At 30.2% G+C, this 27,422-nt stretch overlaps 1 protein-coding gene, 1 long non-coding RNA gene and 1 other non-coding gene across 3 annotated transcripts; all 3 read right to left on the bottom strand.

The window, feature by feature from the left end:
* Window positions 1-383: 383 nt before the first annotated feature.
* On the bottom strand, window positions 384-1,189 carry LOC137835041 (uncharacterized). The gene is made up of 2 exons (XR_011085002.1): window positions 904-1,189; window positions 384-676 (listed from the first exon to the last, which is right to left on the bottom strand). It is a non-coding gene; the product is annotated as an uncharacterized lncRNA (long non-coding RNA).
* A 2,521-nt stretch (window positions 1,190-3,710) lies between these two features.
* Window positions 3,711-3,789, bottom strand: LOC137836293 (small nucleolar RNA Z122). The gene has a single exon (XR_011085244.1). It is a non-coding gene; the product is annotated as a small nucleolar RNA Z122 (small nucleolar RNA).
* A 195-nt stretch (window positions 3,790-3,984) lies between these two features.
* On the bottom strand, window positions 3,985-5,570 carry LOC137835037 (uncharacterized). Its single transcript, XM_068643336.1, has 2 exons — window positions 4,277-5,570; window positions 3,985-4,157 (listed from the first exon to the last, which is right to left on the bottom strand). Exon 1 carries the CDS (start codon window positions 5,431-5,433, stop codon window positions 4,309-4,311), a length of 1,125 nt encoding a protein of 374 aa, XP_068499437.1. The 5' UTR covers window positions 5,434-5,570; the 3' UTR covers window positions 3,985-4,157; window positions 4,277-4,308.
* Between the last annotated feature and the right edge of the window lie 21,852 nt (window positions 5,571-27,422).

Below are 27,422 nucleotides of genomic sequence, written 5' to 3'. Positions count from 1 at the left end.
ATGGTGGGGTTACTTAACAGGTCCCCATCTAAATTAGCATACTTTGTTTGTTGGTAGTAAATCGGGCCGTTTAATTCATTGAACTTGTGAAACTGATTCTGCAAATGCAACCCAATTCCATTGAACTATTGGGTCCACCATGCACTGCACCATCTAGATGCCTAGAAGGTGATGTATCGTAATATATTCAAGACGTGCAATGTTTATATATAAATGCTTAAGATTGGAACGATATGGTAACACATGCAAAATTTGCCAAGCATTACCAGATCTCATTTCCCGAAGCAAGTGGCCAGAATCATGCCTTTGTTTGCTGTTGTCGTTTTGCTGCACCATTGAGTGAAGAAGAAAAGGAAAGAAAGAAAGGAAAATAACATAACATCTCAGCTCCAACCAAAGGTCCTTTTGATTGAGGTACAGTAAAACCGTAAAAAGTTGTCCAATGCATGCAGTACTAAATTCCAAAGGGACCCAAACCCATTGCAGTTTTTATGACATGTTCTAACATAACAACAACAAATTATCCTTGGCAGTCCAGCTCATGAAGATACTGTGATGTAAACTCCAGTAGTTCACATGCCCCCACACTGTAGTACGGACTTCACAGGTGTAGTAGCATTATTCTATTTCTAAAACATCCATCCTCTCACCTGCTCTTCAATCTTACAAGGGGGACCTGCAATGTTGATGAAGATGAGGACAGAGATATGTTCCCAAGTCAGTCATCTCTTCCCTCAAATTTAATTCATGTCAAAAAGTAGAGGGACTAATACTGATAATTGATATGAAGTGATGAATCGAGTGATTAATTTAAGCATATCCTTCCCTCTTTTTTAACTATTTTATCTTCACTATACAGAAATGATTTGTTATTTGTGTCTGCCCTCATCTTTAGATACTCACCCTTTATAGCCGTTAGCATTTTAGCAACAGCACCCTCCTTTTGTCATCCCTTTTGTGCACTGACCCAGTGACCCACTCCCTATGCAAGAGAGAGTGGAGGGGAGGGGGGGGTTGGGGTTGCCAGTGATGCATATGATAGGGTAAAAGGGATTGGATGAGGGGGAATCTATGCAGAGACCCAACTGTACATAAGCACGTTCTCTCTTTGATGCCCCAAAACTCTCCCATCAGCCTTTTGCAGGCTCTCTTATTATTCAACAAACATATTGTTTTCTTTATGAGACACAGAAAATCAGAAGAAGGAGATCATGCTTTAAATACACTCACCCCCTCCCTCCTATTGAATAATACTACTACAAGGTCTAGTGGTATTTAACTAATGGGGGGGTGCTTTCATTAATTAAGCTGGGGTTGCTTTTCAGCTGATTTACCTCGCAAGATAGAAATGATTGCACGTATCCATCCTCGTCTCCATATAAAGCAAAGGAGAGAAAGTAATGACAAAGTTGAGCTCACTAACCAAAACAACCAAACTATTATAAGTCACGTCACACAATCCTGACCTGGCTGGCTGGCTGGCTGGCTTTCATAATGAAATTAATTAAGAATACGAATAAACTAGCAAAATATGGCAAGAATCTAGGGGTTATTTGGATTTAGGGAATCAGTTTGGGGCACGTGACCCTACTACTACTAACTCTGCTACAATTACAACTACAACTACAAGGACTTGGCCCTTGCACTTCCCTCCACATGTGAAAAGACAGAAGTAGCCTTGCGATGCTGCATTGGGACACAGTAAACAGACACAGGCAGCATGACTATAAAAAGAAGTGTTGGTAGGTGCATCCATTTTCACGTTGTCACAAAGCCCAAACTCTAATGGGAACAAATGTGGTATTATAATGGGGACTACTCGCTTAGGACTGGTCAACACAGCTCACCCATATCATATCATATCAGATGCATCAAAATCTGAGTATGGACGAAAAAGCCTAAATATATATAAAAAGAAAATAAAAAGGTGCAAGATGGCTCATCATGGCTGCAATGCTGCCTAGGTAGGGTTTTCAGGTTTTCGTGCTTTTCTTCATTTCTATGCTATGCTATGGGGTGCAACAAATTGCTCCAAACTAGAAACTCTGGATAGCATGCCATGATCCCTACCTTTCAAATATTAGTTTTATGTCTGAATACCATTTTATCATTATTTTATAAATTCCTAAACATCAAAAGCAATATGGTATCAGACCTTGGGAGTCATAAATAGGTTTAAAATATAAAATATAATATTATAAACACTTTTCCATTTATTTGTTGAAAGGATGTATAAATATTTATATGTATATATGGAGGAAGTATATTCTTGGAGCACGGTGTTATCTGGGAGATGGAATAGGGTATAGAATGCTATGCTAGGGCTTGAATGAGAAAATGTCAAATCAAAGTTAAGAGTCATAGATACAGAACCCCAGACTCCAGAGCATGCGCGAGGTGAGAGATGGGACGCCACTTCAACAACAACCACAACTGAATTTTGTGCAATACCTACTCAACTATATCATTTCCAAATTAATAACATTATCAATTTTACCCACAAAACAATTCATTGTATTAGTTTAGTTATCCCTGTAAAATTATTCTTTCAATTTCCACGCCCATGTTTTAGTTTCTTCATTGCTTTACTCGTTCCAAATTAGAAGAAGTGTTAATAATTAAAAGTAATTCACATCTGATACACAAACAGAAACATTCATTTTAGTTTTTATTTAGAAAATTAAAAATGATCACGCTCTCTTCACATGGGTTTTGGCTTTTACGGTGGCTAATAGCCTAAGAGTATGGCAACATGTTAGCCACGTGATTTTAGCCTATTCCTAACTACTACAAAAACAAAACAAAAATCATTATTTTATATCTCCTTGGTTGGGACACTTTTCGTTTCCGTTGCTCAAGAATTTTGTTTGATCACAGCCTCCCTGGTACTAGTGGAGTACAAGATGCGTGTGTAATATAAATATATATAAATCTTGACCTATTATCTATGGATGAAGTTTGGGATTTGGAAATGGGAATAAATGGATGATGAACCGAGACAAAGGGTCCAATCTAATTAGGAGTTTAATCCATATAATTTGAAAGTGAGGAAGAGGCATGATAGTACCACGGAACTAGAAGCATTACTATCACCATAAAGGATGGAAAAGGGGAAGGGGTCCAAAGCCATTCAACTTTTCAACATATCCTTTCCCTCAATTATGCACTTTGCTTATACCAAATATCAAATTGCTTCTAGCAAACAGGAAATGGTCCTACCATATCTAATTACCAAGGGACCCCATCATGTCCATGACTCTGATCTTCTCATCCAACGGATCCATCATCAACTGAACAAACAACTTCATCCAACAAAACCATAAAACCCTGACGGACAACAAACATAGATGACCCAAATTGTGGGTGTTCTGTTCCACCCCTCCATCAATATCTCGGACGCACACAAAGGGCAAATTTAATAGTGAAATTGTGTTAGATTATTCATTCAAGGATCATAATCCCTTCTGGGAAACTCATCCCATCTCCAAGATCAAAGTACACACATCTTGATTAAAAGAAATAAAAGATAACAACCCTGCCCCCCCCACCCTATTCAATCTTCCATGAACGTCACACGTGGACCACCCTCATACCAATTCCACCCGAGAAAAGAAAACATAATATACACATACATAACACATCATAGATTAAAAATAGACAATAATTTGTCACTTAGATTTAATTAAAACTTCATAGTAAGCCATGAAAGGTTTGGGATCAGACTGACGTGCAAATAATAATTCAGCAGAGATGACTCCTCTGATTGCATTTTTAGCATCATTTCCCAAAACACTTCACAACAAAGAAAAAATAAATAACCAAAAAAACAAAAACCCACAAACAGACGCACGAGATAAACTCAACATGTTACCACCATAGATCTAGAAACATTTTAATACTAATAAAAAAATCACTTTTTACTTTCCCACTATCAATTTAAAAAAATTAAAAAAAAAGCGCCGTAAGAAACCAAAGAGCTCACTGTTTCAGCCACAGTAACGGGATCTTTTATCAATTATCATGAAGCTAAGAAAACAACAAGGGCATCTAAAATCCATGGAACCCCACCTCGCGTATTTACATTAATGAACCTAAAGCTTTAAGAAAATCAAATTAAATGAACCAACCAAACCCCCCAATCAACACCATGCCTCTTCCTGCAATATTTCCATTCCGGGATTAGATAAAAACAGAACAGAGAGAGAGATTGATTGATCAAGCGGCAAAAAGGGTGAAAAAAGCCAAAAACAAAAAAGCCTAGTCAATAATATGTTACCCTTTTTCTTCCTCTAAACAAGGGTATTTACGTCAATTCCGATTACTCCTACCACTTTGGTGGTGCCCCCTCATACTCCCCGTAGTTTCTTTCTTCTGCGGCGAAGAAAACAGTTGCCTGAACCCGAAAACCGAACCGGATTTGGACGAGCCACGGAGGGAGCAGACGGGGACGTTGAGAACGGGCGTTACTCTGACGTTAGCAGAATAAGAGCGCTCCATGCCACGGTGCTTGAAGCGGGGCCCACCGTTGAACGTGCTAGGAGAACTCGAGCTTCGTTCCAAGCTCTGGAACACGATTTTCCCGGAAGAGTTCATTCTAGGGCTGTCCACGGAAACTCCCCTGCAACCCACCGTTTCGGATTCTCTCCGGATCGGACTCCTCCCAGGGCGGCAAGGCTGATCCAAAACGGTTTTGTTGGAGTCGAAGGACCCGGCGCGGGGTTTGACTAATCGGATTCTAGGGTTAGGGTTTCGGTGGATCGAGATCTGGTTGAGGTTAAGAGTTAAGTTTGAGGTCATATTGGGGTTAGGGTTTGATTTTTCGGAATCTAGCGAGAGGCGAGGGAGGTCGTCGTGGTCGTGGCTGGAGGAGGAGGAGGAGAGAGAGAGGCGAGAGGAGATGGAGAGGGATTCGGCGTCGGATGAGTTTATGAGGAGTGGCGCATTTTCGCAGTTGGTAGAAGACGACACCGTTTTGCGGTGAAGGAGGTTTTTTAGAGATTTGGAAGTGGTGCAGGGGGAGGATTTGGTAAGGGTGGTGGTGGGGTAGAGTTTTTTAAGACCAAGGAGGTCTTTCCAGCGGGAGGAGCAGCGGGGGGCTTTGGGGGAGAAGACATAGGGGTCGGTGGCGGCGGTGGCGGCGGTGTAGGAAGGGGTTTTGGGGGTTTGAGGGGAGATGGTGGTTGTTGCGGCGTTGGTTAGGGTTAGGGTTTGGAAGGCGGTGACGGTGGTGGTGATGGTGGGGGTTTTGAGGTGGAGAGGGACTAGTTTTCCGTCGGAGAAGAGCTGGTCGGCGGGGAGCATGGTAGCGGGGGTATCGAGGGGGAACTCGAAGTCGGGTTCGGGTTCGGATCCGCGAGGCGTGAGCCAGGGAGGGAGGTCGAGGAAGGTGGTTTCCGGCGAGATTGCGATGTTGTTGACGCAGGCGGAAGCCATTGTGAGAGGATCATGCAAGGGTGTGTTTTTTGTGTGGAATGAATGAAGGAAACAAGGAGAAGAAGAAGAAGAAGAAGATAACAGAGAGTGTGTTGGTGAAGAAGGTGAAGGTTAAGGTTAAGGTTAGCAATGGAGAGTGGCAGAAGGAGACGCATATATAACAGTTCTCTCCGCCTACATGGAAACTAGGGCCACGTGTCTCCCTCTTTTCTCTCTCTCTCTCTTCTTTCCACACAAAATTAAAAACTTCACTTTTTATTTTCCATTACAAAATTAACAGTTAAGTCTCTCTTTTAGCTTAATCATTTCTACCAACTCAACAAATATTTTTATTATATACTCCCTATCACATATTTTATGAATTCAAAATTATTAAAATCTTATGCAATTAAAGAAAAATTAACCCAATGACACACTTTTCTTTATTTAGAAAAAATGAGGGAATTTAGTATTTATTTGTAGAAATTGTGTTGGAAAATTGTTAAGCTTATCTGATACTTTGTTTGATGAGTCAATTTTGATTTGGGAACCTTGTCCCACTGCTCTTATCCACAACCCTTCAACTCTTATTATGTAGATACTATTAAAGGCTATATCTAAGATATCTTTTATAATTTAAATAAACATGTATAAGGTTTTAAAATATTACAAAATTGTAAATAAAATTAATAATAATAATTTATGATTATCTTAAAATCAATTTAATTTAAAATTAATTAAAAATTTTAAAATATTAAAGGTTTTAATTACTATTTAACTTGAACTTTTTAGTATTATTAAAAATGTTACAATATATATCTATATATGAGCAATAATAAAATTAATAACTATTTTGACATTGTTGTAGCATACAAATAATAAAAAACTAAAAAATGATAATTAATGTGAGTATAAATTATTTTCCATATGAATTATTATTAATAAATTCAAATTTCATAATTTTACTATTTTTGTATATTAAAAATAATAATTTTATTATTATTATTATTAATTGAAAACAAATGATTATTATTAATTTAGATTTAGTATTGCTAATAAATTTATAAATGTAGCATTAATTATAAAAATAGTAGTTAAAAAATATTTGAAGTACATTTCAATTATAAATAGTATTATAAATATACTGATAAATATAGTATAACATTATACATTTATGGTTATTATTAAATTTAATTTAGTAGTGAATATAATAATTTATCACAAAATTATTATTATAAAAGTTGAATATACCATTATTAATTTAAAGTTGCTTTAATAATATTAGTTACTTGTATTTTTTTCAACTTCTAACTTTTTATGACAAGCTTAATTATTTTGTGTAGTATTTATGTCTATTTAGTATAATAGTATTGTTTAGAGTCAATAACCATTAAAAAATATTAAAAATATAACATAAAAGTAGAGAAAAAAAACTTAAGAATGTTGTAACATCCCTAATTATATTCTTTAAATACTATAGTATTATGCATGTACATATCTAATTAAAAAAAAAAAATATATATATATATATAATGTATTATTTCAAAATGCATTTTTCTTAGTATATAATCTAATATTTACATATATCAAACAAAAAGTCATAAAAATAAAAACATTTCATTTATACTATATGGAGCTCTATCACCTGCAAAATCATTTACCCCTTTTTATGGGGTCATAATAGATTTATCAGCAACTCCCCGAAACTTAAGTCACTCAATTATTTAATTTTGGCGTATCTTAAATGGAATAATACTGATTTAACAAAAAAACCCAAAAATCCAGGCATATTTATAAAAGACAGATATAAAATGCATGTTGCTTTGTGCTCTACTGAGCTACGATGTTCCTCGGATAAAAAAATAATAAGTCGGAAATTAAATCAAGACCAATCGACCAAGTACAATCACAAATAAGGAAAAACAAACACAATACAAACAATAGAGTAAGCTAGGAATTTTTTAAACTTCGAATATAAATGTAACTTTAAATCACAAACACACAATTCATTACTTTCATGTGTTTTCTCAAGGCAATCAAGTGCCTATCATAACTCATAATTCATATTGCTCATGTCAAAATCCATTTACTAACATACACAATTACTTGACTCTACTTCCAAAAGATCATTGTATTGAAATTAGCACTCAAAGACTTGCACCTGTCATATTACTATATTCTCATCGCAACATAGTCTCCCCTTTAAGGAATCCATCATCACATGACATGGGTAAATTCATATGATCTACTTTGATCAGTTCTTTCAAACCTCAAACTCAATCATATGAACCTTCTTTGACTCTTACTACCTAATACTCTTCATCTATATGATTTTAAGATACTAGTAGAGTCAGGATCATCCCTTTCCAGAGTACATCACAAGCCCATACACTTTCATAATAATCTCAACAAAATATTTCCTTTCCTGAAAATACTATGTCTCAGCCACATTTTGACATAATTTCATACTTCATCACATTCATCAACATATCATTTCATCATACAGAAATTTATACTTTTAATCTAGTTAAAAATTATCAACAACAGTCACATAACATTAAATTTCACAAATCAATTGAATAAATTAGTTTAAACACTTAAGTTGAATAATTTTAATCAAATATAGATCTTTAAATGTTATAATCACTTCTAATTTACAAATCAATAAACTTTCAAAAGATTTGATTGAATTTTATAACTTATAGCTGAGAAATAAAAGGTATTTAAGCAAAAAATGACAAATGTTGTCAAAATGGCTTGATTCAATTAAGATAGACATTAGCCCGAGAAAATTGGTTGAGCGCATGGAAATTTGGCTGAGAGAATTTGAGGCAGAAAACACACAAAAATTATATCTCAAATTCATTAAGCGTATGAAATTTGGCTGAGCGGATTTGAGGCTGGTAGCCCCCAAAACGACAACTTAAATTCTTTGAGCGTAGGGAAAATTTGCTAAGTGGATTTGAGATTGAGAACTCTGCTAACTCTGCATGTAAAATCCTTTTTAAGCGCAGGAAAAAACGCTTAACGAATTTGGGGTTGAGAGCACCCCGCATCTAGATCTTCTAACTTAGGATTTTATTGAAAAATAAAACTAGTTTCTCTTACCTAACTTTGAGTAGGTGTGCTCAGAAAGAGCTTCAATGCTACATAACCCAAGGATAGCTTAACATGCACCACAAAATCTTAATCAATGATTCAACTATATCACTTAAACTCTAAACTAACAAGAACTAATCTTGAAGCCAAAAACACTACATGCAAAACATATATCAAAACCAAAACTAAAAAGTCCAATACCAAAAATGAAAATGAGCAAAAATTAACTTACTTTAATTAAAATTATGATCATATAGTTTTGTAGTATTCGTTGTCAAGAATCAAATGGCAAACTTCGATTGCTAGTCTAATGAAGAATGGGCTAAAAAAGTTAGAGAGAAGGCTGAGGAATGAAAAAAAAGAAAGTGTTTTAGAGAGATGTTATTTCTTTTAAAATGAAACTTGAATAAGTGAAATTTCTATTTATATACATTTTTCACGTTAATAATATAATATTCAGATGTCATTTTAATTATACAACTTTTACTCTAAAATTATTTTTAGGTTTTTAGAAAAGATATTTATAAAATAATAAATCATGATAAAGACACACTAAATTTAGTTATAACACTTCTTTATGATTTGAATTTGATATATGAGGATTTTAGAACTATTATTTATAATATAACAAAGTGTGTGACAATAAATTTTTTGTTAACTTCTTCAATATATTTTTAATATCTATCTATTTTTACATAAATTAAAATTATTAATAAAAAATTATTACCATTTTTTTTATTAATAATTTATATGAATCATTAAATTTGTTATAACAATGAAATAATAATTAAATTTAATTTAAATACTTATTCACATATATTTAAATTACTAATATTAATTATTAATATTAACATAATTAGGTACAAGTTAAATTAATAATTATTAAAAAATTATTTTGTTATATAATAATTTAAATCAACATTTTAAATTTCATATTTTAAAATAAACCTTTAACATTGCAAATATTTTTATTAATTTAATATTAACATAATTTTCAAATAATGAAGTCTTATTTATATTTACGAATATATTAAATTGCAACTACAATGTTATTATATATATTATTTAATAATTTTTAAGTGGTATAAAAATAATATATTACGGATATAAAATTAAGATTTAGAATAATTTGTAATACAGCAAAGTTAATATTGAGTATAAACATTATTATTATAAATTTTTGAATTTTTAGTTTCCATAATGACATTGAATTTCATAATGAAAATGACATGTTATGTGTTGGGTTAGTTGTTCTTTGGATTGAGATTATTGTTTGGGAAGGGGTTGTTCTTTGGGTAAAGGGGTATTGTTGGCCATCAACACGAAAACCTCATAAATTTTGTGCTCATGTATTAGTATGTATAGTAATTTAGAAACCGAGGAGTAGAATTGTTCACTTGAATCTAAAAATGCCCTAAGGAATTACATCTAAGCATGGACTATAGTTAGTTTTTTAATATTTGTTAAAAATAAATTTTACATATGAGCATTAGAACTTGATACAAATTAATGTTATTCGTCATTCATAATCGATTATAGTGAAGACATCATATACATAGGAGTTGTCCATGAATGTTTTTAGGAACCAAAAAATAACGAGGGAGGGAGGTACCAATTTTGAGCGTAGGTGGTGGAGTTTATTTAGGATGTTGGTTACTTAAATATTGAAGTAGTTGTGGCATAGAAAGAGGTAGATGAAATTAGATATCTACCATTTCATGTATGTAGAACAAAAGTTCTTTTGTCAAATTATCAATCAGCAATAGTTCATGTTTGTTATTCTACACATCAATCCACCAGACATGTTTTGTTACCCAACTCTCATCAACTCGTCCTCACATGTCAACTTTTTGTAACTTCAAATTGTTAGGCAAGGAAGGGACTTCCTATAGTATACTGAAATATAACCTTACCTATCATACTGATATCATTAACAATTGCAAAACAAATTACTGTGTTGCATTATGTAAATTATTATTCATCCTTATAGGCTTGGATCGACATTGATAGCTCCAAAAGTCCATAAAAATTGCAATAAAATGATGTTTATTTTAAAAAAATGTAACAAAAAAATAACATTAAGTGAAAAAATAAAGAAGAATATGACATATTGTTTTGTTATAAGTTGTACTTGATTACCTTAAATATAATTTATCTTTATTTTATACCTAATTAGATCATTGTAAGACGTGTTTCGAAAGTTCACTTAGTCTTGGTTCCATTTGCACATTAATAGGAAAGTTGGTTGAATGTTGAAAATGAACATGATGTATGGCATATGATGTTATGTCCATGATTATAATAATAACGCACATTCGCTCATTGTCTATACTCTCATATTGTGGTCATGTGTAATTCTCTATACAAAATAACTAAACACATAGAATCCAATTTGTAGGGTCTAATCCTATAATTATTAGTTAAAAAAGGTTATGTTTGTGATGTGTGTAACACCCTAACTATCATATAAATAATTGTTATTTAATTATAAGTCGGGAGTATATTTTTTTGTAATAAGATTTTCTCACATAGAACATTAGTCATAACATAACCTCATATATATATATATATATATATATATATATATATATATATATGTCGGTATTTTACATCTTTATAATTATTTATAATATATTACAAAACCATATAAGTTTAGTACAATAATAAGAGTTTTAAATCACAGTATATAATTATCTATATATTTTAAACATTCCAAATTCTTCACAAGTCATCTTTCTAGAGAAGATCTTTCGAGATTTTTCCAAAACAATTTTTATTGAGCAAGTTATCCTTCTACTCATACGATAGGTACATATGAAAGAAAAACATGGAAAATAGTCTTAAATGTTAATTGTAATAAACTTAACACATCATGCAAAGAATGAAGACCTATGACCTGACCTACAACCATAAGACTCAAGCTCATTTTACCAACATATGAGTCCATATTCCACTTATGATGATCCACTATGAACATAAAAAATTATTTAGGAATTAATTAGGAAGTTGAGTATTTCTCATTAAGAACATTGATACAATTATAACTATTTTTCTCGAGAATATGGACCATTTATCAGTCCACACAAAGGTATATCTACTCACTACCTAACATTGGCGATGTTGAGCATGTGTCACATAGTCCCAAGTTTGGCCTATGAATATCCTAATCCAAGACATTATTCTAAGTTATTCAGATATTCACCTACTTGGTAACTTCCGTATAGACCCCACCATGGTCTCTGCCTTTCATCCCGTAATGTATCAAAGCGTAACTTTCCAAACACAAAGACTAATACATTAACATGGTTTTAACTCAATGAAACAAATTTTATGACTATTTCTCGATTGACATATTCTTTAACACTTTCAAGAATCACATAGCATGATAACTATTAAAATACACCATATTCATCTTACCAATAATTTATACACATCATTCAAACATATAAAAAAAAAGTATAAAAAATAAATAAAACATATAGTTAACTTTCTTTTATCCAAACTCATTAAAAAATAATAATTACTTTTACTTTTTTTTATTATTACTTTATATATTTCTTTGAATTATAAAAAAAACAAATAATATAAAATAGCAATTAAAGAAAGTATTTTAAATAAATAAATATGGATAAGTATATTATAGGAAAATAAAATAACAAAAATATAAATTAATAAATAGAATCAGGAGATACATTAATCACATAAATATAAATAAATAAATAATAAAAGGACTAATATGAATATAAATTAAATGACATAAATATAAATAAATAATAAACAAAATCATTTAACTATAGATAAATTTTAAAATATATAAATAAATAAACAAGTAAATAGAACTAGTATAACTGAAGATAAATGAAATGATATACATATAAATAAATAAGCAGGAATAGTACTTAACTGAAAATAAATTAAATGGTATAAATAAAAATAAACAAATACGACTAGTGCATAAATAAAAATAAATTAAATAATATAAATATAAATAAATAAATAAAAGTGGTGTGTAACTAAAAATAAATTAAATGACATAAATATAAATAAATAAATAAGATTAGAAAGATAAATTAAATGAAATAAATATAAATAAAAATAACTAAAAGTAAATTAAATTATATAAATAAATAAATAAGATCAATGCATAATTAGAGTTAAATTAGATAATATATATATATATATATATACCAAAAAAAATAAAATAATCTATAATTATAAATAAATAAAAGTCATTAAGTGACACGCTAAATTAGACCTACAAATGAATGTTATCAAATTTAAAGTAAATTTTATCTTATCCTAATTTATTTCATTTCAATCTTAAGCATTATATGTCCATTTTAGTTTAATTTTGATGTGATTGATGGTGTACAAAAATACTTTCAAGCATTTAAAAATCATAATAAGTAGTTTGCATGATCATTTATAACTAATTACCAAAATGATTTTGTTGTACCTTTTGTTGGATTGAGATTGGAGTTGTAAGTAACCCTATATTTAAAAGGAGAATTTAACCTTTTTTGCATAATAGAATTTAGATAGTAGTAGCACATAGGGATGAATAAATAATCCCCATAACTACTCCAATGCTTTATGAGTTATTAATTAGATGAGTAAAATAATGGTATCATACAAAAATAACATGTGCCTTAGAATAGAATAGGGTGGTCCTCCTTATCTAAAACACTACTATGCTTAGAGACAACTCTAAATTTTAAAATAAATGGATGAATCATATCTCTCAATATTTATCAATGAAGTTGAGTTTAGTCTCAATGTTCAAATTTTTATTATTAAGATACATGGTTCTATTTATATTCACTATGTCTTCAATACCATTGCTATTTTTTAAAACAAAACACATAAAGAAACTCTTAAGTATATTTATTCAGGTTGGTCTATGATTAACCTTCATTCATCTTTATTCACTAAAAAGAATAAACTCCCATTAAGCAGGTAACTAGCATTGATATTTTATCTTTTATTTATTTATTTTATAAATATTTGTTTTTAAAGTAGTTAAATGAGCTATTTTGTCTTAGTTTTATAACTCACTTCATAAATTTGTGTTACTTAGTCAATATCTTAAATAACTTACAATTAAACTTTCTTTGTAAAAATCAATTTTAAGTAATATAAGTTAACTTTTAAATATAATTATTTGATATGTAAATATATTTAATAAAATAATACTACTTTTATTTTTCAAATATAAATACTATTTTATAAAATAAATTTACTTAAGTTTATTTTGTTTAACTACTAAAAGATAGAGCCGAAAAATGGTTTAATTCTATTTAAATATTTTTTTTTCTTAATTTAACGCGATTAAGAATTCTTTTAATATAATAGCTTGGGTTGAATTCATTTTGAAAGTTTTAGTTAGTCAAAGTTTATTTATATTTTAAAAGTATAATGAGATTACAAATAGTTTTCAATTTTTATAAAAATAAATATAAAACCACATTTAATAATAAATTTTAATTTAATTTAACAATTGAATTAGTAAAAGTTAATACATGAAAAATATCAAATGGTATTTTTGAAGTAACATTATGTTTTTAATGTGTAATATTATTTTCATCAAATTCAATTTGTAAGTGATAATCAATTTCACTCATATACTCACTTATATACTGGAAATTCACCTTATCTTTACTTAATGTAATATCTCCAACATCACTTTTTATGTTGTCGAGACATAAAGATCTTGTGTGTGAGACTAGATTTTTACGGGTAGTTTAACATTAGTTTGTATGGGATGGCACAATAATAATTAAAAAAGTTTGACAGTGTGTTTGGATAAGTCAAATACTGTTGCTTATAATGGAAGGATGCGAATGACTTGCATTTGGATCAAGTGTATGCGAGGAAATGGAAGCGGAAAAATACGCTGATAAAGGGGAAACTCTTCCTTTATTACATACGAGAAAAGACAAGTAAGATTTAGTGATAATTATTTTTAAAAGCAAGGATAAATTTGTAAACTTATATTTTAAGGTATTAAAACAATTAAAAATTCTCTCACACTCTTCATATCACTTGCAAATGTCAATAAATTTTCCCCACCTACATATCTTAATTCAAGCAACCTAACTTTCTTCACAATTTCCTCTCAAACCACTCCAAATTCTCCTTTTCAAATCCTCAAATATTCTCTTCCTAATCAAAACAAAACACTTAACATGACAAATGATGCATGAGGTTCAAGGCTTTTTATGGTCACAAGCAAGCCACGAAATTTGTTTCATTATTGTGTTGACTTGGTTGGAATAAAGATTATGTTGAAGACACAATACAAGAATAGCCATGATCTAGGTTTTTTGCCATCACCGGAAGCAAAGAGACATGACACTACCATATGCCCACCATACATGTAAAATTATTTGTTATTTAAGGTCGATTCATTTGAGACTTTGTCATGTTTCTCTAAGATTCTTTACCAATACAATACCATTTACTTTTCTTACACATTAACGTTAAGAGAATCTTATGCATTAAAATAAGTTTTATTCATGGAATAACAACACTACTAGCATTTGATTTGAGTTGATCACGTGTTTTACAGAACAAGAAGATTTTAAAACAGAGATTTTGTTTAAGTATGGTTGAGAAAGGGTTTAGACAGGTGAATTTGAGCAACTCTAGATGTTTTGTTTGAAACGTTGTTGATGGTATTATGCATTTGTCTTATTTGTGAGTTAGAAGCAGTTATAAGCCATGTTTTGTTTGTTATGATTGTGAAGCTACGATGCAGAATAGGGCATATGATTCAGTTCTGATTATCGGAATGTACAAAATAACATAAGATAATGAATGTCAGTGTCGTGTCTCATGTCTCTTTGGTTGTAGCCATGGCAGAAGACCTAGGTAATAAGTTAATGGATTTTGCTGCTTTCTATCTCCATTGCTAATCTTTAACCTGACCAACTTAACACAATAATCAAAAACTTGGTGCCTCCTGCTTCTTCGTTCTTGGTTCTTGCTGCTACAATGATTTTTGGGTTTTTTAAAAAGTGCATGTCTCATTTGCTTCTTTAACACTTTTTACTGTTTCTTTCTTTATTTGTTGTTATATATCATTTTTTAAAACTAAAATAAGTTAGTAAGAGAGATGTGGGCTTGGGTGTGCAAAATTGGGCTTTAATGATGGGTTCTAAAGGATTTGCCAAATTCTTTCACCACCTTCCTACTTTTTGTATGCATATTAATGGGTGAAAAATCGATTTTAACTTTTTTAAATTTTTTAAATAATTATAATCTCATCTTTTTAAATAATCTCAATTGCATTGCCGCATTCTTGTATTTTTTTTTCAGCCGTAATACTTCTATTATTCTCTAATTTTATCATTTAATAGAGCAGTTTCATTATTTGAGGGTGTGAGAAGGTTGACAAAAAGATTCGTTCTATTCGACATTCTTCCATTGCAGAGATATTTTTTTTTTAAGTTTTGTCTTCCATTTTTACACCTTGCTGTTTTTATTTTGGGTTGTGTGGCTTCCCAAAAAATGAAAAAAAAAAAACAAACGAAAACACAATCATCATTCATAAAAATACCACAAAACTTATCTCAACTACCAAAGTTCACCACCAATCACCACAAGCAACAACCACCACTTGAAAATTAAAAAGGAGGCACTACCCTCTCCTTCATACTCAGAAATGTATTATTGGAATTAAAATGATGTATGAAAGTGTAGGAGGAAGATTGTAGGATAATTTGCCAAAGAATTTTTGTTACGCTTTTTTTATAATTTTTTTCAGAAATTAACTTTAAATTGTGTGCATATTAACTCTGTTTTGTCATTCAAAGTGTTCACACATCAGTTAAGTATTTTTTTTATTTGGATGGATTGAAAGTTGTGACACATTAAGGCAAAATTTTTAATTATATATTTTATTTAAGCTCAAATACACAAATTAATTATTTTTAGTCTAATTAAGCATGACTATTTGTTAGATTCACTTTTCTAAAAACAACATAAAGAATATTTAAGCATCTTCGACTCATTCCCTTTTCAAAAAGTACAATTCCTTGGGAGGTGAGGCATTTTAGAAGAGAAACTAATTGTGTCCAATTTTTTTATATTAAATTATGAAAAAAGGGATGATTTTAGATTGTAGAAATGAGATGCTTATGAAAATTTAAGAGATTAAGTGCTATTCTAATTCAATTTTGTTGAGATCTAGATTTTACTTTAATGAAAGAATTTTGATTGTTGAATTTTTTTAACAACTTACTATGGTTTGATTTGTCATGAATTAAAGTTGTTGTATGTGAAATCATAAATTCAACTTGAATTTTTTTAAATTACGTGAGTTCGGAGAAGTGTTATGGTTTTGGAAATTTTTCCATTTGTGGTTCTTTACTAAAGTATGAGTTGCAGATTATTATTTTTTTTTTGCATTTGAATTAGGATATTTCTTGAATTAGTGAAATTTTGATTAAATTGGTTGGTAATTGTTTGATACGTGATCAAACTTATCAAATTATGATAAAAAAAAATTGCTACATAATCTGTTCAGTGGATTTAATTTATGCTTAACATTATGGGAGAAGTTTTGAAAATTGTTCGGTAAAATAAAAATTCACTCAATAGATTAATAGATAAATTTTCGTTTAAATTTTTTTAATTCCATTGAGAAAAATCCTAATAAAAACTTAATTTTAGTTATTTAGTCTTAGAATTTAAATAGTGGTGTTGCATAAAATTATAAGTTATTTTAACATTTATATGAATATGTTTATAAATATTATATTATATGATTTAAATTAATTTGTTTAGTGAAACTGACTATGTGATAGAAGGAGCTGAAAATTAATGAAAATTGTAGATATTGAATGATACTTATGAAGAAGGTAATATGTTTGTATATGAGTGTTGAATATTTTTTGAACTATTATGGGAATAATATATACAAACTTGGGTAATAACTCAAATCATGTAGAAGAATATATAAAGTGATGAGAAGTTAATGCAGATTGTTAAGTATGTGTAAGGTATTAATTGCATGAAAGTATTTATGTATATTTGGAAGACTTTGATGATGAATAAATAGTTATTCTCAATTAGAAATATTTAATATTTATCTTTCAAAAAGTTATTAGTATTGTTTGTTATTATTTGAATATATATTATATGGTACCACTATGATGATGACAATGATAATAGATTGGAAGTTATGATCTTTAGTGAGATGAGGTTTGAGATGGAGAGTATTTCATGAGTATCAGGAATAATGTATAATTATGGGTTAGACAGTTATGAGTTAGACTTATATTGTATTTACTTTGGGTCCAACCTTGTTTCTTAGTCTTCCAACAAGAAGAAAGTGGTATCTCGCACTAGTACTGAGATGAAATATAGGAGTTTTGTTACGACTCTTGTTAAAATCAAATGCATGTCTTTGTTTCTAATTTAAATCTGTGTTTCGTCCTTAACTTTAAAGATCTTCTTTGATAATTTGAGTGTTGTTTTGTTTGTTGTTAACCCCATTTTACATTTTAGGTCGAAACATTTTGAGCGTTCTTCACTTTATTCACGATAATATTCAACAAAAGCAAATGTAATTAGTTCATCTTCCAACTCGTCATCAAATTGTTGATTTACTTACCAAACCTAATTTTGGGACCTCTTTCCTTAGGAATCATGATAAACTTATAGCTATTGTTAATACAACCATTAGTTAAAGGGATAATGTCAGAAATAATGTATAATTATGGATTAGACGATTATCGTTTAATTATGGGTTAGACAATTATCATCTACTCTTTTGTAATTTACTCTCTCTATATATCTTTGCTTATCTCTTACACGTTTACATTAATCAAATAATACACTTGTTTTTTTTTCTTTTCCTTACATTTATCTTGTCGTATAATGAGACAATATGTAGTGTATATGATTTGATAATGTTGTATTTACCGTATTCCTATTTTTAGTGTAAGGCAAATCTTACAAGGAACATGAATAATTTTTTAACTATGATATATTGACAATTCAATTTTTTTCTACATCTATCCTACAATTTCCTATACTATTATTTTAATAATTTTTTACATAATTTAATTGTAAATTTATTATTTATTATATTTTTTATTTAAAACATAATAGTGGTGAAAATGAAGATGATGACACACAACACAATACATTGCAAAACATATGATGGTGATTTGGTGAGACAGGAAGTGAAAATAATGATAGAAAAGTGATTCCGACAAAGGAAAAGTAATAATGCAAGAATAGTGATTCCTTTTTAATCAACTTTTAGAGACAATATTCCGACATTTATGGATACCTAAAGCTCCTTTTGCTTTTTCTTTATATCATTTTTCATTTTATAACTCTTCATTTCTTTGTTTTAAACAAGAACCTACTTCTACGAAATTTCTATTTCATGGTTTAGAAAATTTGCATTCCATTTTTATTTTATGTGAAAATATCCTAAGTCACGAGTTGGATCTCTGTTAATTGGAAAACAGATATGATTAAGTCACGAATTCAAGTAGATTATTATAAAATTAAAATAAACTTTAGAAGTTTTATATAATTTTTTAGGTAATGAAATGAATTAAATTATATTATAATTTAAATGATTATGAGTTGTATAAATGGTTTAAATTGTTATTGTTATTATTGGACGTATTATTTTAAAGATTTTTTGTTAGTTTTATAAACTATAAGTTGGATTTAGTTTAGATGATTTTATTTAGAAACAATTACATATTTAAAGATTAAACTAAAATAACAATTCAATTATTTTTTTTAAGAGTAACTATTTTTGTTTATGTAAGTCAATATCAATTTATTTCGGTTTAAGTGTTTTTGAACAATCAATATAGAATAAAAGATATGAGAGATTTTATTAATGTATTGATTATATTAATTATGCCCAACATTATTGAATTATATATTTAGTCAATAATTATGTGATTGATTTTTATTTATGTGTGTAAAACTCCTTAAATATATAACTAAAATGATGTTAGGGTCTAGAGTTTATGGTTTAGGTTTATAATTGAGTGGATATGATAATATTCTGACAAAAATAAACGATGCACCTATCATGTTATCCATTATTGGTCTCCGTATTCTCATGCTTAATGTACTTGATGTGAATGATGAATTACATATCATGATTGATTGGAGTTAGGCTAAATAATAGTATGTAGATGAATATAAATTTTATCTTACTAATTTGGTTTTGTGAAGTTTTAGTTAGACTTCAAATTTCACTACTTGAAGATGATTTTAGAGTACATCTTAGTAGAGATTTACCGAGTCTATCATGTTGTTTGTTATCAGACTTCCTTTATTTTTACGCTCGATGTTCTTAGTGTGATGAGGTGTGTTGAAAATCTTACATAATCTAAATATATGACCAAACTATGATATATATATATATATATATATATATATATATATATATATAATCTTATGAAATTAGGTTTAGTTAGACATATACACTTATTTCCTCCTCAATTGTTGAAAAAGAAAATTTAATGAATAAGATATAAATTTGTGTATGAAATTTTAATGGCATTGAAATGATGATTTGAAATCCCAAGGGAATATAGAGAGGTGCCATTTATTGATGATTAGAAAGTGGAGAGCAAAAGAAGGTGAGAAGTCTAAGTGGTAAGCAATTGGTTAAATTAATGACTTTAAAATGCGTGGTTTTGGAGTCTCTTGGGTCTTTTCGATGTAGCATTTGTGACTTTGCATTATTTTGTCTTCTGTTGAAATAGTTGGACTTATTGCAAAAGATACCACTTCCTCAAGACAATGAACAAAAACTTTTCAATACTTTAACATCATGTTTGGGAAACACAAGTTTTTATCTTTTCCTCACATTACTTCAAATTTAGTGTCTTAAGAAAGTCACCAATATATTATAAAAAAATTATTAAATAAAAAAAAGTTAAAAATTAAAAATAATCAATTACTATATTAATTAAATTATATCTAAAAAATTTATCAGTATCTAAAGTAATTTTAATTATTAAAACATTGGTAGCTAATTAGATATCAATTTCAAAACTAGTTTATAAATTTTATTAAAAGTATAACCCGAAACCCTAAACCCTAAATGTCAATAACTTTTTAGTCTCTAAAATAATATCTAATCTAGTAGATTAGTGAATAATATTTTTTATTTATAAAATTAATTTTTATTTAATAATTTTTTTAGACTATTACTTTGAAGAGTTGAAATAATTTAAACATTCAACTTTTTTTTTTGTAATGAAGTGATTGTGAATGTGAACTAGGCTTACTCAAAGATGTGTTTGTTTGGTTTGGTCCCATGAAAGATATAGCATGAGTGAAACCATAATTATGTTTAGTTTGATGGGAAGAACAAGGCACCATTTTCTCCCACAACATTGTGAGTAGAAAAGCTTGATTGTGAAGATGAAACCTTTTGTTGACCAGTCAAAAGTGGGTTGATGGAAGTAACTTTTGTACTTGAAATGAGAAAACCAACTTTTGTACTTAATGCCATGATTATTATTTATGGATATGGTTGATGCAATAAATTTGTAGGCTAAAAAAGTTTGAAGACATGCGTGAGTAGTGTTCATTCAAGAATTTGCACATGAAGAAATTGAGAGAAACATGCAAAAGAAAGGTAAGAGATACAATACTACATCATCATCATGTTGGTGAACAACACTAACATCAACAATAATACTCTTTCAAATTTTAAACTTAAATTGTAATTTTGGTTTTTACTATTTTTTATGGTTTTATTTCTAGATTTTATAAAATTCATGAAATAGAAACTAATTTTAGAGAAAAAAATAATTAGTTACTATATAAATTAGAGACTATTTTAGAAACTAAAAAAAATAAATTTGTAAATTAGTTTATATTATTGTTAAATGCTTTCTAAATAGGTAACTAATTAGTTAACAAAGTTTTTCTACCAAATTTAGAATATAAATAATTGATTGTTAAAATCTTGATAGCAAATTGATACTAATTTAGAATCTATTTAACAACAATAGAAACTAATTTATAAAAAAAATAAAAAAATTGTCTCTAAAATAATCTCTAATTTAGTCCATATAACAATTAATTATTTTTTGTTTTTAAAATTAATTTATATTTTATGATTTTATTGTAGTATCAGTATTTTAGTTAAATTTTTAATTTTACAATTTTTTTTTACTTTTTTTTTTTCATTTTTATGAACCACAAAATGTTAAGCTACTTTTTTTACCCATCTAGGCTTGTTTATTTATACATTCGAGCCATCCATAATTGAATTCTGAACTGTTCAGAGTGGTTTCCAACGTCAGAAAACGTGTTGGAATTTGGTTCTCTACGATCGAATGGTGACCTGATTATTTCTTTTGCAATTTTTTTAAAAAGATAATTTTTTAAAATCAAAACAAAAAATAAAAAATATAATTTTAATTTTGGACTTCTGAAAAAGTAAGCAAATGTTAGAAGAGAGTTGTTTGAATTAAATAGATATTAATTTGGGTTGTGTAAGTAAATGTAACATACAATTTTTTATTAATTTAATTATTTTTGTAATTATTTATTTGATGATAATTCGTTTTTTCTATGTTGATTTTTTTAAAAGGAGTTGTTAATTTTTTTAATAATACATTAGAAAGATAAAACTAAATTAAATAAATATTAAAGAATGTATTTTATGTTATGCAGTTGGTGTTAAAAGTTAAAAATTATCAATAGTAAACATAAAGATAAAACTAAAATTTAAAATTGTAAAAAATAACGAATTATTTTTAATTCCCATGTAATAAATATTTAATCAACTTATTTTATATATTTTGTAGAAATATAATAGTAAATTTATGTAATAATATTTTAAAAAAACTTATTTAAAAAATACATATATCCTTGATATTTAGTAAAAAAAAAATTAATGAAGATTAATTGAAATTTAATTTATTTAAGAGTTAAAGGTACATAGAGAGTGAATGTATATGAAATTGATAGTATATAAATATAATTGAAATCAAATGTATATATATTGAGTAAAGTGTGGATCTTGGTTAATGTAGGTATTATCTTGGAAGTAACAAATTATTTCATTAAGTGTTGTTTTACGTAATTTTTTTATTTAGATCAACAATTCAATATTAGCCCATGATTCTTTATGTTGCACACTTCAGTCAAGAAATTGAATTCTTTTTTTCAATGGTTGATCATTTATATGAAGTCAGCGACAATTTTGATTTGTACTCGTGGACGAGTTTTTGATTAAAAACTTGAACTGATTGTAGGTAGTTGATTTTCGTGACTTGTTTACAATCATCATTGTAGTACTTTTATTGTGTTAAGAAATAGCTTATCAAAAGACTAGTTGTGTTAGACTGTCATTCTTCTAAGGTTGCAATATTTATAGATGAGATTGTAACCATTTTGGCTTTCCATTATGGTAGGTCATTGAATAAGTCCTTTGATTTAAAGTGTTTCTTCGGTGGAAGTGATGAGGTTGAGATTTGTGGAAGACTTTGCAGTGGGTGAGTTAGAAGCCTTATAATTTCTTTTTTAGTCCTTGTAAACTTAACGTACATTTCAATCATAGTATCAAAATGAAATTGAGACTTACAAGCTAACGTTTGAAATAGTTTTTTGTGTATGTGATTCAAAATTGATCCATTTAAATATGAATATGAGTTTGTTGTGAGAAAAAAAGACTTTACATGTTTAATGTGGATAGGGTTTTTTTACTCAATGGTTTTGATTTGGTACATGGTAGAATTTATAGTTGAAGATTAATTGAGTAACAAATACATATGATAAATGTGAGTTGTTAAATAAACGATATAGATGAGACTTGTCGTAACGAACGCACTAGAGTGTGGACATACAAAACAATGTACTTTTTATTAAAATATTGGTGCTGGTAAGATTCCTAACGTGTTGTATAAAAAGTTGATTCATGTACCTTAACGAAAAACAAGGTATGTGTAACACCCTAATATTATATAAGTAATTATTACTTAATTACAAATTATGAGTAAATTTTTGTGTGTAATAATATTTTATTGTAAAGAACATTGATCATAACATAATATATATATATATATATATATAAATAAGCGTGTGTATGAATTTTAATATTTTACATCTTTATAATTATTCATAGTATATTACAAAAAATATATAAGTTTTATACAATAATAAAAGTTTTACATCAAAATAAAGGACTCTTATGTATTTAATATCTCTTAGGATATTAAAACTAAGTTCTCCATAAGTTAACATCCTAGATAAAATTTCTCAAATTTTTCTCAAAGAATTGTACTAAGGAGGTTTTGGTTATACTCGTATCGTAGTTATATGAAAGAAAACATGAAAAAGAATGATGTTTTTGTAAGCCTTAAATATCAATATTAATAAACTTAACATATGAAATAAACAATGGGGTCTAGGATTTGACCTACAACTGTAAGACTCAATCTCACTTTATGAAACATATGGATCCATATTCCACTTATGATGATCCACTATGAACATAAAGTTACTTAAGAGCTGATTAGGTAGTTGGGTATTTCTCATTAAAAACATTGGTACAATCATAATATTTTTCTCGAGAATATTGACCTTTTATCAGCCCACAAAAGAGATATATATATCCACTAGCTAACATTGACGATGGTAAACAAATATTAGATAATCCCAAGTTTGTTGATGAATATCCTAATCCAGGACGCTATTATGAACTATTCATATATTCACTTACTTGGTAAATACTTCTTTAAACCCCACAATGATCCTTGTTTTTCATCCTGTAGTGTACCAAACTGTAACTTCCAAAATACAAACACTCAAACATTAACATGGTCTCAACTTATTGCAATGAAACCTATGACTCTTTCTTAATTGACACACTCTCTGTCATTTTCAAGGATCACCTAACATAATAACCATTAAGATACGTCTTATTTGTTTTCACCAATGATATACACACATCATTCAAATAAATACAAAAAATTAAAAATAATAATAGAGCATATAAGTATATAAGTAGTTTTCTTTTATCCAAGTTCATTAAACAAAAAATATATACTTTTGCTTTATTTTTATTATTACTTTTTATGCATTTCTTCAAATTAGAGAAGGGTGTTGTTTAAAACAATAAACAAAACTAAATATGAATAAAAAATATCTTTAAATAAATAATTAGATATGAATCAATATATCACAAAAAATAATAAGTTTGGTTATATATAAATATAAAGTTGTTAGTTAAATATATATGTCGATATATATTAAGATGTTAGAATAGAATATATGTGAATATACACACAGAAGGACAAACTATTGTCCAAAATTGAAGAGTTGGAGAATGAGGTAACCCGCCGAGGGGAGGACCTCACCAAGGCCAAAAAATCTTTTAAACAAGAAGTAGTAAGTTTCAGTCTTAGAAACAACGTCCCTTAACCTAGGATCTCAAGTACCTTTTATAGTTTACCTCTTGTAACAATTTTCTATCACGAGAAAATAATCTCAACTCAAAGCATACTCAACATGAAAATATTCTGCTCAAGGGCACACCCTCACATTGCAATATAACATAATCTTTCCTTCACAGAGTGCATAAAATAATAACAAAATAACCACCACGGTACCAACTCATGTACCAGCATCAGGGGTCCAATTTGTTTACGTAGCCACCCTCAGCGTGGCGCTACACTATATTTTGAATACAAGCAACCTAACCTCTACGTGCCCTAGCACACATGGGCTTAAGTTTTAAAAGAAAACATTTACTTAAGCTAGACCCCCTACGCACTAAGCACACCCTTAGGTCCAAAACTACCCTTCGCTAGCCGCCTAGGCCTTATGCACAAAGGGTTATACAAGAAAGGAGCTAATATACATCTGGGGCCTAATCACATGGCCCGCCAACTTGGACCAAGAGCCGAGCTGGCCTGTCTATGGCAAGTGCTGAGGTCCGACCACCGAGTGCTGAGCTCTAAGCGCTTTGGTCCAGTACATAAGCCAATGCCCAAGTCAGATACTCTAAGAAAAGGAAAAAAATAAAGAGTAGACTTGATGCGGAGATTAAAACCCAAGTCAGATACTCAAGTCATCCTTAATGTTGGGGAACATTGCACTCAGAAAGCGGGTGGTCCTCTAAGCATGCAAGTCCTGTTCAACATGATCGAGAGACCTGATCCTTCCTTAAGTGATCAGTTAACACTCAAAGCGAGCTAAAATGTTCTTTGCGGCTAGGGGGTATGAGTCATCCACAGGTTAGCTCTACCAGAGCATTGTGATTTCCCATACAAATTTGGTGCATCGCGTTTATTGATATTTTGGTTGTTGGTTATATTATTGTTAGGTGGTAAGTCTATATTAGTCGAGTTTCATCAAGACAAGTAATGAGATATGCATTGTTAACATACTAGTCGAAGTTTGCCAAAGCTAAAAGAGTTAAATAAGCAAATCAAAATGCTAGCATAATACATATGTCCTTAAAAAAGTTTAAGATTGTTCAGAGTGCCACAAGGGGCGACAGGTTACATAAGGGACACTACTCTTCCATGAGTTGCCCATCCACTACTGTCTTGCCTGAGCCAAGTTGGGAAAAGTCCATCCTAGGATAGATTCTTGAGGCCTGGGCGACGACGTCTTCAAAGTCCGCCAAGTATGAGTTGGCAACATCGTTGGTGAGGGATTTTCTTTCCTTAACCAACTCTTCATCCTTCTGAGCTAGTTCCTCCTTAAGCTTATCTACCTCAGCCAGTAACGCCACATTCTTATCAGATAAGTATAAGGCCTCATTGGCCTTTGCAGTTAGGAGAACCTTAGTTTCTTGTTGTGATTGTTGGAGTTCCTCCTAAAGCTTCGTCATCCTTTGATGGAGGTCTCCAACTTATTGAAGGAGCTTAGTGACCTCGAGGAACTTCTTCTCATCCGACCCCTTCCACCCTCTCAGTTTGGAAATGGCTAAGCAACTCGTAGCAAGTGCTTGCCCCAGCTGCCTCACGGCCTCCCCCACCAAGCGATCCTCCTCGATGTCGATCAACTTTTCCTTGCCTTTGTTGGGCAGAAAGACCTTCTCGAGGAAGGAAAAAAGTCTAAGCTAGGGTCCCACAACCTCTCTTCTTGGACACTTGTGCCTTCACCTTCTTGCACCACTACCATGTCACGAGGCTGGGGTGGGCTTGGTGGAGGAGCCTGCTGAGAGGGAGCATGCCCGTTTGAGACAAATTGCTTGGAAAGTTCAGTTATCTTTCACCTCCTTTTGAGAACTGGCCCGGAGTAGGTCGCCTTATAATCAGTAGGGGTTGGGGCTGCGTTGACAACAACCTTGAGCTTGAGATCCTGAGCTGAGGGCACCTGAGCGGCTGGTATCATCTTCTTGGCCCTTTCTGCCAGATCCTTCTTGTTGATCCGGGCTAACACGCTGTCTGTAACAAAGAGATGGACAAAATTCAGCAACAACAATCAAGTAAGCATCATTAAGAGCAAGAAAACGAGAAAGATACAATGTACGCTTTTAGTCCCCCTGGGAGAACTCTTGGCTTATGAGGGTGACCGTATAAAAAACCACCTTTAGGTTAAAGAAGAAATGACACACTTCTTGGTCTTGCTGCGACATGTTGTCCAGGCACCGAGCACCTTGGAAGGTTGGTTTCTTGGTCCAGTATAAGGGAAACCCATCTAGAAGAGTTGGGTCTCTCTTGTGTCAGCGTATCTTCAGAAATTTACCCTTAAAACCTTTATAAGATTGCTGGAAGAGCGATAACAATGCTCTCCCAACCACTCCGTTGAATGAAATCCACAGTTGGCGGCCTAAACGCTTGGCCTCAAAGAAATACAAGAAAACTTCCACACATGGCAAAAGGCCAAATTGTTCCTAAAGAATGGAGAAACCCCGAACGAATGTCCAACTATTTGGATGTAGCTGGGCTGAA

This window comes from Phaseolus vulgaris, chromosome 5 (assembly GCF_000499845.2).
Source record: "Phaseolus vulgaris cultivar G19833 chromosome 5, P. vulgaris v2.0, whole genome shotgun sequence".
Classification (NCBI taxonomy): domain Eukaryota; kingdom Viridiplantae; phylum Streptophyta; class Magnoliopsida; order Fabales; family Fabaceae; genus Phaseolus; species Phaseolus vulgaris.
Note: the sequence above shows the minus strand (reverse complement) of the source record. Positions and strands in the feature narration are given on the sequence as shown.